The following is a 13,723-nucleotide window of genomic DNA, read 5'->3' as shown; positions in this document are numbered from 1 at the left end:
AGAATGGCAAGCAGTGACTAGTGGAGTGCCGCAGGGCTCAGTGCTGGGACCCCAGCTCTTTACAATATACATTAACGATTTAGATAAAGGAATTGAGCGTAATATCTCCAAGTCTGCAGTTGACACTAAACTGGGTGGCGGTGTGAGCTGTGAGGAGGACGCTAAGAGGCTGCAGAATGACTTGGACAGGTTAGGTGAGTGGGCAAATGCATGGCAGATGCAGTATAATGTGGATAAATGTGAAGTTATCCATTTTGGGGGCAAAAACACGAAGGCAGAATATTCTTTGAATGGCGGCAGATTAGGAAAAGGGCAGGTGCAACGAGACCTGGGTGTCATGGTTCATCAGTCATTGAAAGTTGGCATGAAGGTACAGCAGGCGGTGAAGAAGGCAAATTGTATGTTGGCCTTCATAGCTAGGGGATTTGAGTATAGGAGCAGGGCAGTCTTGCTACAGTTGTACAGGGACTTGGTGAGGCCTCACCTGGAACATTGTGTTCAGTTTTGGTCTCCTTATCTGAGGAAGGACGTTCTTGCTATTGAGGGAGTGCAGCGAAGGTTCACCAGACTGATTCCAGGGATGGCTGGACTGTCATATGAAGAGAGACTGGATCAACTGGGCCTTTATTCACTGGAGTTTAGAAAGATGAGAGGGGATCTCATAGAAACGTATAAGATTCTGACGGGACTGGACAGGTTAGATGTGGGAAGAATGTTCCCGATGTTGGGGAAGTCCAGAACCAGGGGACATAGTCTTAGGATAAGGGGTAGGCCATTTAGGACTGAGATGAGGAGAAACTTCTTCACTCAGAGAGTTGTTAACCTGTGGAATTCCCAGCCGCAGAGTGTTGTTGATGCCAGTTCATTGGATATATTCAAGAGGGAGTTAGATATGGCCCTTACGGCTAAGGGGATCAAGGGGTATGGAGAGAAAGCAGGAAAGGGATACTGAGGGAGTGATCAGCCATGATCTTATTGAATGGTGGTGCAAGCTCGAAGGGCCGAATGGCCTAGTCCTGCACCTATTTTCTATGTTTCTATGTTTCTAAGTTTACATCTGGGACCTGGATTCAAATAACCCTCAGAGTAATGGGATACAATTCTCCAATTACTGTGAGGTCCACTGTCGGCTAATTTTAGAGCAGTCTGAAGTGACTATTGGATTCAAATGACAAAATTAAATTAACTAAATCACTAAATTAACACAGAGGTGATAAGAATGGCTGGTGAGGAGAATGAAAATATCACTCAGATGTACTTGGGGATGTTCTTGTGATGTTCAGATTTATTAGTGCCATTGGAGCATTAGGATCTTTACTCTGCATCTAATCCTTGCTGTACCTGATAGAAACATAGAAACATGGAAATTTACAGTGCAGAAGGAGGCCATTTCGGCCCATCGCATCCGCGCCGGCCGACAAAGAGCCACACGGCCCTTTGGCAGCAGCCCTAAAGGTTACATATAAACCCATGAACAATGACGGAAAGGCAAAGAGCCTTTCCAGCCCAACCAGTCCACCTCACCACACTGCAACACCCCTTACACTAAAACATTCTACACTCCACCCCAATCGGAGCCATGTGATCTCCTGGGAGAGGTAAAAACCAGATAAAAACCCAGGCCAATTTAGGGAGAAAAAATCTGGGAAAATTCTTCTCCAACCCATCCAGACGATCGAAACTAGTCCAGGAGATCACCCTGACCGTATTCTATTCCCTGCAGTACTTACCACTATATCTGCTCCGATCAACAAAAGGTCATCCAGTCTAATCCCAATTACCAGCTCTGGGTCTGTAACCCTGCAGGTTACTGCACTTTAAGTGCCCATCTAACCATTTCTTAAAAGTGGTGAGGGTTTCTTCATCCACCACTCTTGCAGGCAGCAAGTTACAATACCCCACAACCCTCTGCGTAAAGAAGCCCCCCCGCCTCAAATCCCCTCTAAACCTTCCACCAACCACCTTGAAACTATGCTCCCTCGTAATAGACCCCTCCACCAATGGAAATAGACCCTTACTATCCACTATGTCCAGGCCCCTCAATATTTTGTACACCTCAATGAGGTCTCTCAACCTCCTCTGTTCCAATGAGAACAAACCCAGCCTATCCAATCTGCCCTCATAACTAAGATTCTCCATTCCAGGCAGCATCCTAGTAAATCTCCTCTGCACCCTCTCTAGTGTAATCACGTCCTTCCTATAATACGGCGACCAGCACTGCACGCAATAACCAAAGTATTATACAATTTAAGCATAATCTCCCTGCTCTTATCTTCAATGCCTTGGCCAATAAAGGCAAGCATTTCGTATGCCTTCTTAACTACCTTATCCACATGGCCTGCTACTTTCAGGGATATGTGGACAAGCACTCCAAGGTCTCTTTGTTCAACTACAATATTAAGTGGCCTACCGCTTAATGTGTATACCCTTTCCTTATTTGCCCTCCCAAAGTGCATCACCTCACACTCCTCTGAATTAAATTCCATTTGCCACTGCTCTGCCCACCTGACCAGTAGATTGATATCCTCCTGCAGCCCATGACTTTCCTCTTCATTATCAACCACACAACCAATTTTGGTGTCGTCTGCAAACTTCTTAATCATACTCCCTATATTCAAATGTAAATCGTTGATATATACTACAAAAAGCAAGGGTCCCATACTGAGCCCTGCGGAACCCCACTGGAAACATCCTTCCAGTCATAAAAAATCCATCAATCCACCCTTTGCTTCCTACCTCCAAGCCAATTTTGGATCCAACTTGACACTTTGCCCTGTATACCATGTGCTTTAACCTTCATGACCAGTCTACCATGTGGGACCATATCAGAAGTTTTGCTAAAGTCCATATACACGCCATCATACGCACTACCTTCATCGACCCTCTTGGTTACCTCCTCAAAAAATTCAATCAGATTAGTCAGACACGATCTTCCCTTAATAAATCCGTGCTGACTGTCCCTAATTCATCCTTGCCTTTCCAAATTCAGATTTATTCTGTCTTTCAGGATTTTTTCCAATAATTTTACCACCACTGAGTTTAGGCTGACAGGTCTGTAATTACTCGGCCTATCCCTTTCTCCCTTCTTAAACAAGGATACTACATTAGCAGTCCTCCAATCCTCCGGCAACATACCCAGATCCAAAGAGGACTGGAAAATGATGGTCAAGGCCTCTGCTATCATGGGGGCAGATGTTGGAACAATGTGAAAGGAACAGTGCGGAGAGCGGCACTTCCATCTGTTCCAACCATACATGACCTGGAAGTGTTTGATGCTGACACTCGGTGCAAAGCATGTAAATTTCCTCCTCCCCCAGCACCTAACATCCTTCACTGTCAGATTGCAGATTACAATAACAAGCCTCACAGGGCTTCTGTGAAAGGACTGTTGGATAAAATGACACCTGCATTCTGACACATTGGGAGAGAAATTCGGTTGCGCCTCATTTGGGCCGGTAACCCAGGCAAAGCGGTAATTTTAGCGCCTTGAAAAAGTTTGCACCCTCCGCCCAGAAATTCGTCAGAATCGGTCGAAGAGCAGACAGGGGCACTAAATCAGCCGTTGCACACCAGGGCGGGGGGGAGAGGGACGGGAGGTGGGGGGTTGGGTGGTGGGTGCGATAACGAAAATGCCGGCACTAAATTCAACCGAATCATTGCGCAGGCATGGAACTCCGATTCAGATCCCATGAAAAACCAAGTCTTAAAGGCGGGCATAGTAATTTCAAAATCACATTTTCTCAAGCTGACCTCTTATTTCTGTTTACCGCTGCAAACTCAGAGGCTCACGCACCATGCTGTGTGTAAACGTTGCACTGACTGTGACCTCCAAGAGAAGTGTTTCCTCATCCCTTTAAGTAGCCACCAGTTAACGACTCTGCAAGCCTGGACCCACTGTTTATCCAGATGTTGTTCTTGGCGGCTGCCAAATGAGATGGCCGCATCTAACTTACCGACCAGGACGCAAGCGTGGTCGTTGCACCAGGAATACATCATGATTGGAGTGATCGTCAGTAGCCAAGCACTGCTGGTTTGCACCCCTGGTGACCTGTAATTAATTTCAGTCTGGGCGCTAAACATTGCGCTCCTGGTCGGTAACCTCTTACACTCCCATTAACGCCCCCTCTGGCTGATAACTGAGGCAGTAGACAACCAAAAATCCAGCCCATTGGACCTGAACATACAGATTTTTAATCTCTATATTTTGTTTTGAAGGGAAGCGTGGATTAGACGGACGGCTGAGCAATGCTCAAACTGCGCTCATGCTGCAAGAAGAGACTGTAAGATGCGGAGAGAGAGAGAGGAAGGCTCTGGCTGAACAGGTGGCCACGTTGGAGCGGAGTCTGCAGTCATCTGAGGGTGAGAAGCGAGCACAGCAGGTAATGGTTCCTGAAAGGAAAGTTGGGCAGAATTGACGGCCAATGCCCTTTAGCCAATACAGATGCTAACCATCAGTATATTAAGCCTGACGAAATGCTTAGAACATGGTCTTGTCATAACCAATACATTGTTCCATCAGAGACAAGTACAAGGCCTCCTGGCAACACCCTCGCTCCAAGCACTGGCATCTGCTAGACTACGTCATTATCCGAGCAAGTTCGTCCACATCACCCGCGCCATGACAGGAGCTGACGAATGCTGGACGGACCACCGTCTAATCCGCTCTGTCATTTCATCGATGTAGCCCCAAAACAGCAGCAGCAATAGAAACGATGCCGCAGAAAAATCAATGCTGGAGCAATCAAAGATCCTGCTAAGAAAACCCTATTCAGCCAGCGCCTCACAATCAACCTGACGACTTCCAGTGATCCAGAGATGCAGAGTGTTGACAGTGCCTGGTCTGCCCTCAAGGCCTTCATAATTAGCACCTGTGAAGAGATGCTTGGTCACTCGACCAGGAAACACCACGACTGGTTCGACGAGAATGACCGGAATATCCAGGAGCTAATTAGCCGCAAGCGCAAGGCATTCTTGAACTGGAAACAGTAACACAACTCGAGAGCAAGAAAGCAGCTCTACAGACATCCGAAGGCTGAGGTCCAACAAAAAACTCACGACCTAAAGAACAGATGGTGGGTGGAGAAAGCACAGGAGATCCAGCAACTAGCCGACAACCACATTGTGTATGGATTCTTTCGCGCAGTCAAGCCACCTACAGCCCAAGCACCCAAGGTCCTATCCCACTGAGGGCCAAGAACAGAGAGGTACTCATCAAGGACAGAGAGGCAGTCAGTGCTGGAAGGAGCACTTCAACGTGAGTGTCCTTGATTCCATCCCGCAGAATGCTACCACCTCAACACAAGCCCAGCCCCGGCATGAGGTTGAAAAGGCCATCCGACAACTGAAGAACAACAAGGCCTCAGGAGCAGATGGAATCCCCGTCAAAGCACTAAAGCAAGGCGGAGAAGCACTACTGGTGCGAGTCCATGAATTCACTTCTCTTATTTGGAAGGAGGAGAGCATGCCAGGGGATCGCAGAGACACCGTAATCATGACCATCTTCAAGAAAGGTGACAAGTCCAATAGGGGTAATTACAGAGGAGTTGCCCTGCTGTCTGCCACAGGGAAAGTCATCATTAGAATTCTCCTCAATCGTCTTCTTCGAGTGACTGAAGAGCTCCTCCCAGAGTCGCAATGTGGATTCCATCCACTAAGGGACACAGTGGACATGATCTTCACCGCGCGTCAAATTCAAGAGAAATGCAGGGAGCATCACCAACCTCTGTACATGACCTTCTTTGACGTCACAAATGCCTTTGACACTGTCAACTGTGAGGGATTATGGAGTGTACTCCTCAAATTCGGCTGCCTTAAAATGTTTTTCACCATCCTCCGCCTGCTTCACGATGACATGTAAGCCGTGATCCTGTCCAATGGATCCACCACAGACCCAAACCACATGCGGACCAAGGTCAAGCAAGGCTGTATCATCGCACCAATGCTCTTCTCGATCTTCCTTGCTGCAATGCTCATCTCAATCTCAACAAGCTCCCTGCTGGAGTGGAGCTAATCTACAAAACAAATGGGAAATTGTTTAACCTCCGTCGCCTCCAGTCCACATCTAAGGTCGTCCCATCCTCAGTCATTGAATTACAGTACACAGACGACGCTTGCGTTTGCGCACACTCGGAGGTTGAACTCCAAACCATCGTCAACACCTTCACCGAAGCATACGAGAGTATGGGCCTTACACTAAATATCTGTAAGACAAGATTCTCTATCAACCTGCCCCTGCCAGACAGTACTGACCCCAGATTATCAAGATCCATGACAAGGCCTTGGACAATGTGGACCATTTTCCATAGCTCGGGAGCCGACTGTCAACAAGGTCAGACATCGATGAAGTCCAACACCACCTTCAGTGTGCCAGTGCAGCCATCGGTCACCTGATGAAGAGAGTGTTTGAAGACCAGGACCTCAAACCCGCACCAAACTCATGGTCTACAGAGCAATAGTGATACCTACCCTCCTATATGCTTCAGAGACATGGACTATGTACAGCAAGCACCTCAAAGAACTGGAGAAGCACCAACAAAGCTGCCTCCGCAAGATCCTGAAAATCCATTGGCAGGATAGGCACACCAACATCAGTGTTCTCGCTCAGGCCAATATCCCCAGCATCGAGGCATTGACCACGCTCGATCAGCTCCGATGGACGGGCCACATTGTTCTCATGCCCGATATGATACTCTCAAAACAAGTGCTCTACTCAGAGCTCCGACACAGCAAGTGAATCCCAGCTGCACAGAGGAAACGTATCAAGGACACCCTCAATGCCTCCTTGAAAAAGTGCAACATCCCCACCGACACCTGGGAATCCCTGGCCCAAGACTGCTCAAAGTGGAGGAGAAGCATCCGGGATGGCGCCGAACACCTCGAGTCTCTTCGCCGGGAGCACACAGAAGCCAAATACAAACAGCGGAAGGAGCATACAACAACCCAAGCATGTTGCCCACCCGTTCCTTCAAGCGCCATTTGCCCCACCTGTGACAGAGACTGTAGGTCCCACATTGGACTCATCAGTCACCTGAGAACTCATATTAGTGTGGAAGCAAGTCATCCTCAACTCCGAGGGACTGCCTAAGAAGGAGGAGGAAGAGAAGCCTGACAGTCACAATTCGTACCCGCGTGTCAGCCCATCAACGTTTCACAATAAAAGCCAATGTTTTTTTTCACTGAAATTGAAGGTTGTCAGTAGCAACCAATAAAGTCATTTGGCGGATGGCACTAGTAATTGTTGGAATCAATCCAGTTATTTAGAGGACAGGACTGAAGGCTTTTGGAACTAGTCCAATCCTATTGTTGGATGCACACAAACATGAGGCAGGAACATTTTAAATGAGCTGATAATTTCTGAGCATTGCAGCACCTGGAGTTTATTTAGTAGGTGTCCCTAAAAAAAAAGTTATATATAACAAATAAGGTCGCTAAAATGCAGCTTTTAAACTTTTCTCATTTTTGAACATTGTCGTCTTACGTGGTCCGGACTGCTTTCAGCCACTTTTCTGAGGCAAGGAGAGTTTTAGCCTGGTGCAAATGCATGGTTTGGAAACTAAATGAAAAGTCGGGTTGGAATGGTTATGAGTTCAACTTAACCTAAAAAAAACAGAGGTTTGCACTCAGAAGAACAGTAGATGCCAAAATACAGGAAAGTGGACCTATCAAAATTTCCTGTTGATGGCAGGGGGTGAATATACCCGAGTCCCACAGCCCCCAAGAAATAAATCTCATAAGAACATAAGAAATAGGAACAGGAGTAGACCATTCGGCCCCTCGAGCCTGCTCCGCCATTCAATAAGATCATACTTGATCAGATCTTTGCCTCAACTCCACTTCTCTGCCCGCTCCCCATAACTCTTGACTCCCTTATCGTTAGAAGTACATAAGACAAAAACACACCTGTGGCAGCTCGTTGAACGAGTTCTCCAACTAGTCCCACTCCCCCACTCTTTCCCAATATCCTGCCTTCAGTTCTCATATCCCTCCTTCAGTCATTTTGAAATCTACCATGGCTACACCTTTGTTTTTGTGCCCTGCAGTAAACATGATCGAGTATATTGCACTTCAGTCACCACCATAAGGCTTTTTTGAATCTGACAATCAGCGTTCAATAGTTTTCTAGGTTGGCTTGTGATGAATCAAAGTTAGAACTGAACACCATTATTCCAATTGCTGCAGCTCACTAGTATACAAGAACGTGATAGGGCACAGGTTCATCGCCATGGCTTCTCACATCCAAATATTGGCCATATCATTGTGGGCAGTCCCAAATCGGAACCTGCTATTTTCCAGTAGGAGAGTCACTCTGGGTCGAAAGACTTGCATTTATATAGCACCTGCCATGACCACCAGACATCTCAAAGTGCTTTACAGCCAATGGAATGCTTTTGGAGTGTAGTCACTGTTGTAATGTGGGAAATGCGGCAGCCAACTTGCGCACAGCAAGCTCCCACAAACCAGATAATATATTTTTTTGTTATGTTGATTGAGGGATAAATATTGGCCAGGACACCGGGGATAGCTTTCCTGCTCTTCTTCGAAATAGTGCCATGGGATCTTTTATGTCCACCTGAGAGAACAAACAGGACCTCGGTTTAACGTCTCATCCGAAAGACAGCACCTCTGACAGTGCAGCACTCCCTCAGAATTGCACTGGCGTGTCAGTCTAGATTTATGTGCTCGAGTCCCTGGAGTGGGACTTGAACCACAACCAGGTTACCACCCTACTTCTCTTGGCTCAAGAATAATGATTAGCACAAGGAAATCAAAAATGAAGCAAGGTACTTCAGAGCCCATAATCACTGTTTTTAGGAGAGGAGGCAGAAAAGGACAAATGGTGGGAGGAGGGAAGTAATGCCTTTTAAGTACACAGTGATGGTGATGATAATGCTGGGGATTGACATGAAGTCTGCACACTTGAGTTATATATGCCACATCTAGGTGGCAATAAGTGTGAGGCTCATCTCTGTGGTATTTGTCCCTTGCAGGAGAAGATCTATAAGATGAAGGCAAACGAGACAAAGCTGGAGGTTGAAAAGCGCAAGCTGAAAGACATGCTGGAAGCGTCCGAGAACCGTAGCATCAAGCTGGAGCTGTTATGGCGCTCCCTGGAGGGGGAGCTCCAGCGAGTGCAGTTGACACTGAATGACCGCGAGACTGAGGCCCAAGTCCTTCAGGACCGAACCGAAATGCTTCAGCGGCAGGTGGCCGACAGCGAGACAAAGGCTGCCTCTCTCCAGCTTACCCTCGACCGGCTATCGATGACCCTGGCCAAGACGGAGGAAGGCGAGAGCCACCTGAAGGACAAGGTGCAGAGTCTGTCGCTGACTCTCTCGAACACGACTGCTGGTGCTGTAGTGCTGCAGGACCGGATTTCTCAGCTCCAGAAAGCCCTAACGTCCAGTGAACAGGACCGACGGGTACTTCAGGTAAAGACTAGTCCATTCCTCAGCCAAGTGTCAAGTTACAATGCGTTCATACCCTCTCTCATCATACAGAAATTCCATGCTTTTGTGACCTCTTGACTCAACTATTCTAATGCTCTCCTGGCTGGTCTACCTTCTTCCACCCTCCATAAACTTCAGCTCATCCAAAACTCCCGTATCCTGATTCGCATCAAGTCCCATTCATCCTTCACCCCACTGCGCGCTGACCTACATTGGCTCCCGGTCCAGCAATGCCTCGATTTTAAAATTATTATTCTTGTGTTCCAATCCCTCCATAGCTTTGCCCTTCCCTATCTCTGTAACTTCCTTCAGACCGACAACCCTCCGAGAACTCTGCGCTCCTCCATTCTGGCCTCTTAGGAAATCCCGATTGCCTTTGCCCCTACCATTGGTGGCTGTGCCTTCAGCTGCCTGAGCCCTGAGCTCTGGAATTCCCTCCCGAAACCTCTCCACTTCTCTCTCCACATTTAAGATGCTTGCTAAAACCTACCTCTTTTGACCAAGCTTTTGATCACCTGTTCTGATATCTCCTTATGTGGCCTGGTGTCAAACTTTGTTTGATAACGCTCCTGTGCAGCGCCTTGGGATGTTTTACTACAATAAAGGCGCTATATAACCAGAAAACATCGGTTCAAAATGATCAACCCTTAAGCAGTACTGGAGATCAGAATATATTTCTTCATATCAACTAGTGTCCAGGTGGAATGGACTCCCAGCAACAATAGTTCATGCTGGAAAAGTATCTGACTGACAACAGGAACAAAAAGCAAAATACTGCAGCTGTTAGAAATCAAAAAGTAAAAACAGAAAAAGCTGAAACTATTAAGCAGGTCAGGCAGCATCTGTGGAGGAACAGAATTCAGTCCCTTCACATTTTGGGTACAAGACCCTTCCTCAGGAACAACATTGAAAATGAGATTTGAAGTTAAGGGAATGTCCTCATCAGAATGACGGGTGGTGGGGTGGGTGGGGGCGGGGCGGGGGGGGAGGGGTGGAGTCGAGGGGGGTGGGGGCGGGCGGGGGAGGGTCACTGTCATCTGTGAACATCAGGCTAGAGTTAAATGGTCGAGATGCTTGTTTATCTGTGGGGATCAGGGAGTATTTGTACAGAGCTTTTCCCTAGATCATTGGGTGGGGTAGAGTCTACAGTAGCTTACATTGTACATGGGCTTTCTAAAACGGGCCCATGGTCTTTTCATGCCCCATACTTTATCCTGTTGAGAAGCACTATTCAGGAATCAAGGTGATACAATTTATTTCAGCAGTGGTCTGGTTGGTTGACTGTTATCCTATTGGTTGGCTTTGTTTTAGGATGCATTAATAGTCTGAGACCAATGGCAATAAAGTACAGACTGCAGCTGGCAAGACTGCAGTTACTGGGCCTGTCCGCTTTCCCTTTGGTAATGAGCACTTTCTCAGAACCATAAAAAGACTTAATTTAAAGTTTTTAAAGGACCCGAGAGATCCAAGCTAGCTCTTTAAAATCAGCTTCACCCAAACCTGGAGTTATACAGCATTCAGTGCAAAGTCCACTTTGTGTGAGATGGGCTCCTGGAGTGACTCTCAAATTAGTGGAGTTTAGAGTGTTTGGGAGACCAAACAGTATCCAACTCCTGAACAATACTGCCATATTTGGTTGATGCGCCATCAAAACCAATTTGTATTGATATCAATGTAATGATATTATGCAGTCTTCTATCCATCTATCTACCTACCCTACCCTACCTACCCAACCTATCTAAACTTCCTGACACGCTTTCGCAGTCAGTCTTTAGCGTATCTTCTAACGGCACATGAGCAATGCCTCAGGAGTTCTGCTAGTATTAATATAAAATATGAGGGAAAATATTATGAGCTCCAATGCTAGTGTGGAGTCTTGCAACGTGCCAGTGTAGGTTGCAGATAAGGCTACAAAATTGCAACCTGGATTCCACACCCCTCACCCATGTGTAGCGAGGCTCCACACCAGCAACGGAGTCTTGTCATTCCTGTCCTATAATTCTAATCCGCACTTGATTTCTTTGAGGTTGTATTTCTCTCTGCCTTTAGGCTTAGATTGTGCCAGTTGTGGCTCAGTGGGTAGCACTCTCGCCTCTGAGTCAGAAGGTTGTGGGTTCATGTCTCACTCCAGAGACTTTGACACAACATTTAGGTTGACAGTGCAGTACTGAGGGAATGCTGCGCTGTTGCAGATGTCGTCTTAAATTGAGGCCCCATCTGCCCTTTCAGGTGAACATTAAAAAATCGCGCGCCACTATTTCCCTGACCAATATTTATCCCTCAACCAACGTAACTGGAACATATTATCTGGTCATTATCTCAGTGCTGTTTGTGGGACCTTGCTGTGTGCAAGTTAGCTGCCGCATTTCCCTACATTACAACAGTGACTATACTTCAAAGATACTTCAGTGGCTATAAAACACTTTGGGATGTCATGAGGTCATGAAAGGCGCCATATCAATGCAAACTCTTCTTCTGATCACTTGTGGGATAGCACCAGGAACAAAATAACCTCAAAGTCTCCGGATTGATGCAAAAACTCAACTGGTTCACTGATGTCCTTCAAGAAAGGAAAGACCCCTACCCAGTAGTTTGGCAGACATACAGCTCCAGCCTGGTCGAATCTTAAGCCACTCAGTTATCAAGGCAACTTGGGATGGGCAGCGCTGCCCACAAAATCACCCTCTTGGTCGCTGTGCTGTGTACCCACATGGGAGAGTGGCACTCAAAGTGTTAATGTTCTATACCAATAAAAATCCTAACCCAGTAATGATTCTAGAATGTGCTCCACATTACATGGGAAGGGGGAGGGGTCCGTGTTCTTGTGAAAAGTCAGATTTTCTGGACCCATTTATGTTCATGCCAAGAGCTGACACTTTCCTCTTTTCGCTCAAGCATCTGCTGCCGTGTAAATTCCATCCTGGAACTGAAGTTTAAACTCTCTAAAGGCGAAGTCCCTATGTTTTTATCTGCGTTGTTTTAACTGGCAGCCAGGCTCTGATTAAGGCACTATTTGAATTTGTTGCAGGGGTGGTGTGGGCAGAACCGATAAATCAGAGTGCATTCTAGACAGAGAGCAATCTCACATCAAGAATAGATTTTGACTTTGTGCAATAGTGTAAAACGGCCGTTAGTAAATCGACAGCCCATTTTAAACTCTCCCGATTTTTATTTCCGCTGACTTCAATGAAAATAAAAATCGCAAGAGATGTATAACAGGCTGCTGATTTGCTATCGCTCATTTTACATTATCACCCACAGTCATAATCACCCCTATAGATTCCTGAGAAATAACAACCACCCAGCCACTTCCAGGGGAGTGATCCTGCAATTGTTCTATGCTAACGGATATAATAAAACTTGACTTGAACTTAAGCCATCGGCAGAAGTTGATGTATCATTATGCTCAGAGTGGATTAGGCACGGGCTGTTAACCACCAATATCCGTGCTGTGACCTCTGGGGTCCAGGCGATATTGCTGAGGAAACTACCAAGCCATGGGTCAGTTCCATACCACAGAGCTGGAGAGAGACTTGGGTAAGTTATCCTTGACTCCAACTGCTTCCATTAAAGCATGCAGTTTAATGGACCACCTGCTTGTCTTCTGCGCGGCAAGATGACACAGGGACCTCAAGACGAGAGGAGCGCATTCATTTTCACATGGAAGACAAGTCAGTGCAATAGTTAAATAACGTTTTAGAACCTTCCTGTAAAAGCCAGTCTTGTTCCTCAGTTATTAAGCTTAACCCGGTTTGGCAGCTACCCATGTGGATCCTGTCAGTAATGCTCAAACAGACGGACAAAAACTCTTTCTAGAAACATCTTTGTTTCCAAGCTCCTGGTACTAATTGTGCCTCTGTGCCAGCACCAAAGCAAATCCAATTCTTCTTGGGTATTTTGAAATGGCTGGTAGCCAGATTCAGAGCTCCGAGTTTAGGGAAGACCCAAAAGCCGACAAATGGGAAAAGCAGCACAATAACACCAGCTGCATCCAATTACCCTTGTGGCCCTGCACAACCTTCACTGAATGTGTTGTGCATGAAGATAATTAACTTTGTGCAAAATCCCACAATAGGCCCTGAGTTTCAGCATTACTTGCGGAACAGTTGTGGATATTTCATTGTGCTAAGAAGGGCTCACATAATGCACCATCTCTGTAATGATAACTCTTACATCTAGGCTTAAAATCCTTCTCTATAATAAGCCAAGCTTGCAAATAAATTCATTATATTTATCTCTCCATCTCCCAATCATCAGTGGCCCATCCCTCCATCTCT

General features: G+C 46.5%; 1 protein-coding gene across 1 annotated transcript in view; it reads left to right on the top strand.

The window, feature by feature from the left end:
* crocc2 (ciliary rootlet coiled-coil, rootletin family member 2) overlaps positions 1-13,723 on the top strand; it is a 367,498-nt gene that overhangs the window by 279,668 nt on the left and 74,107 nt on the right. Inside the window, exons 31-32 of the mRNA XM_070882196.1 lie at positions 4,216-4,379; positions 8,988-9,428. Coding sequence (XP_070738297.1) covers positions 4,216-4,379; positions 8,988-9,428 — 605 coding nt within the window. The remainder of the gene's footprint in view (positions 1-4,215; positions 4,380-8,987; positions 9,429-13,723) is intronic.

The sequence above is a fragment of the Pristiophorus japonicus genome, chromosome 6 (genome assembly GCF_044704955.1).
Source record: "Pristiophorus japonicus isolate sPriJap1 chromosome 6, sPriJap1.hap1, whole genome shotgun sequence".
Taxonomy (NCBI): domain Eukaryota; kingdom Metazoa; phylum Chordata; class Chondrichthyes; family Pristiophoridae; genus Pristiophorus; species Pristiophorus japonicus.
This window is presented reverse-complemented; position numbering and strand designations above follow the sequence as displayed.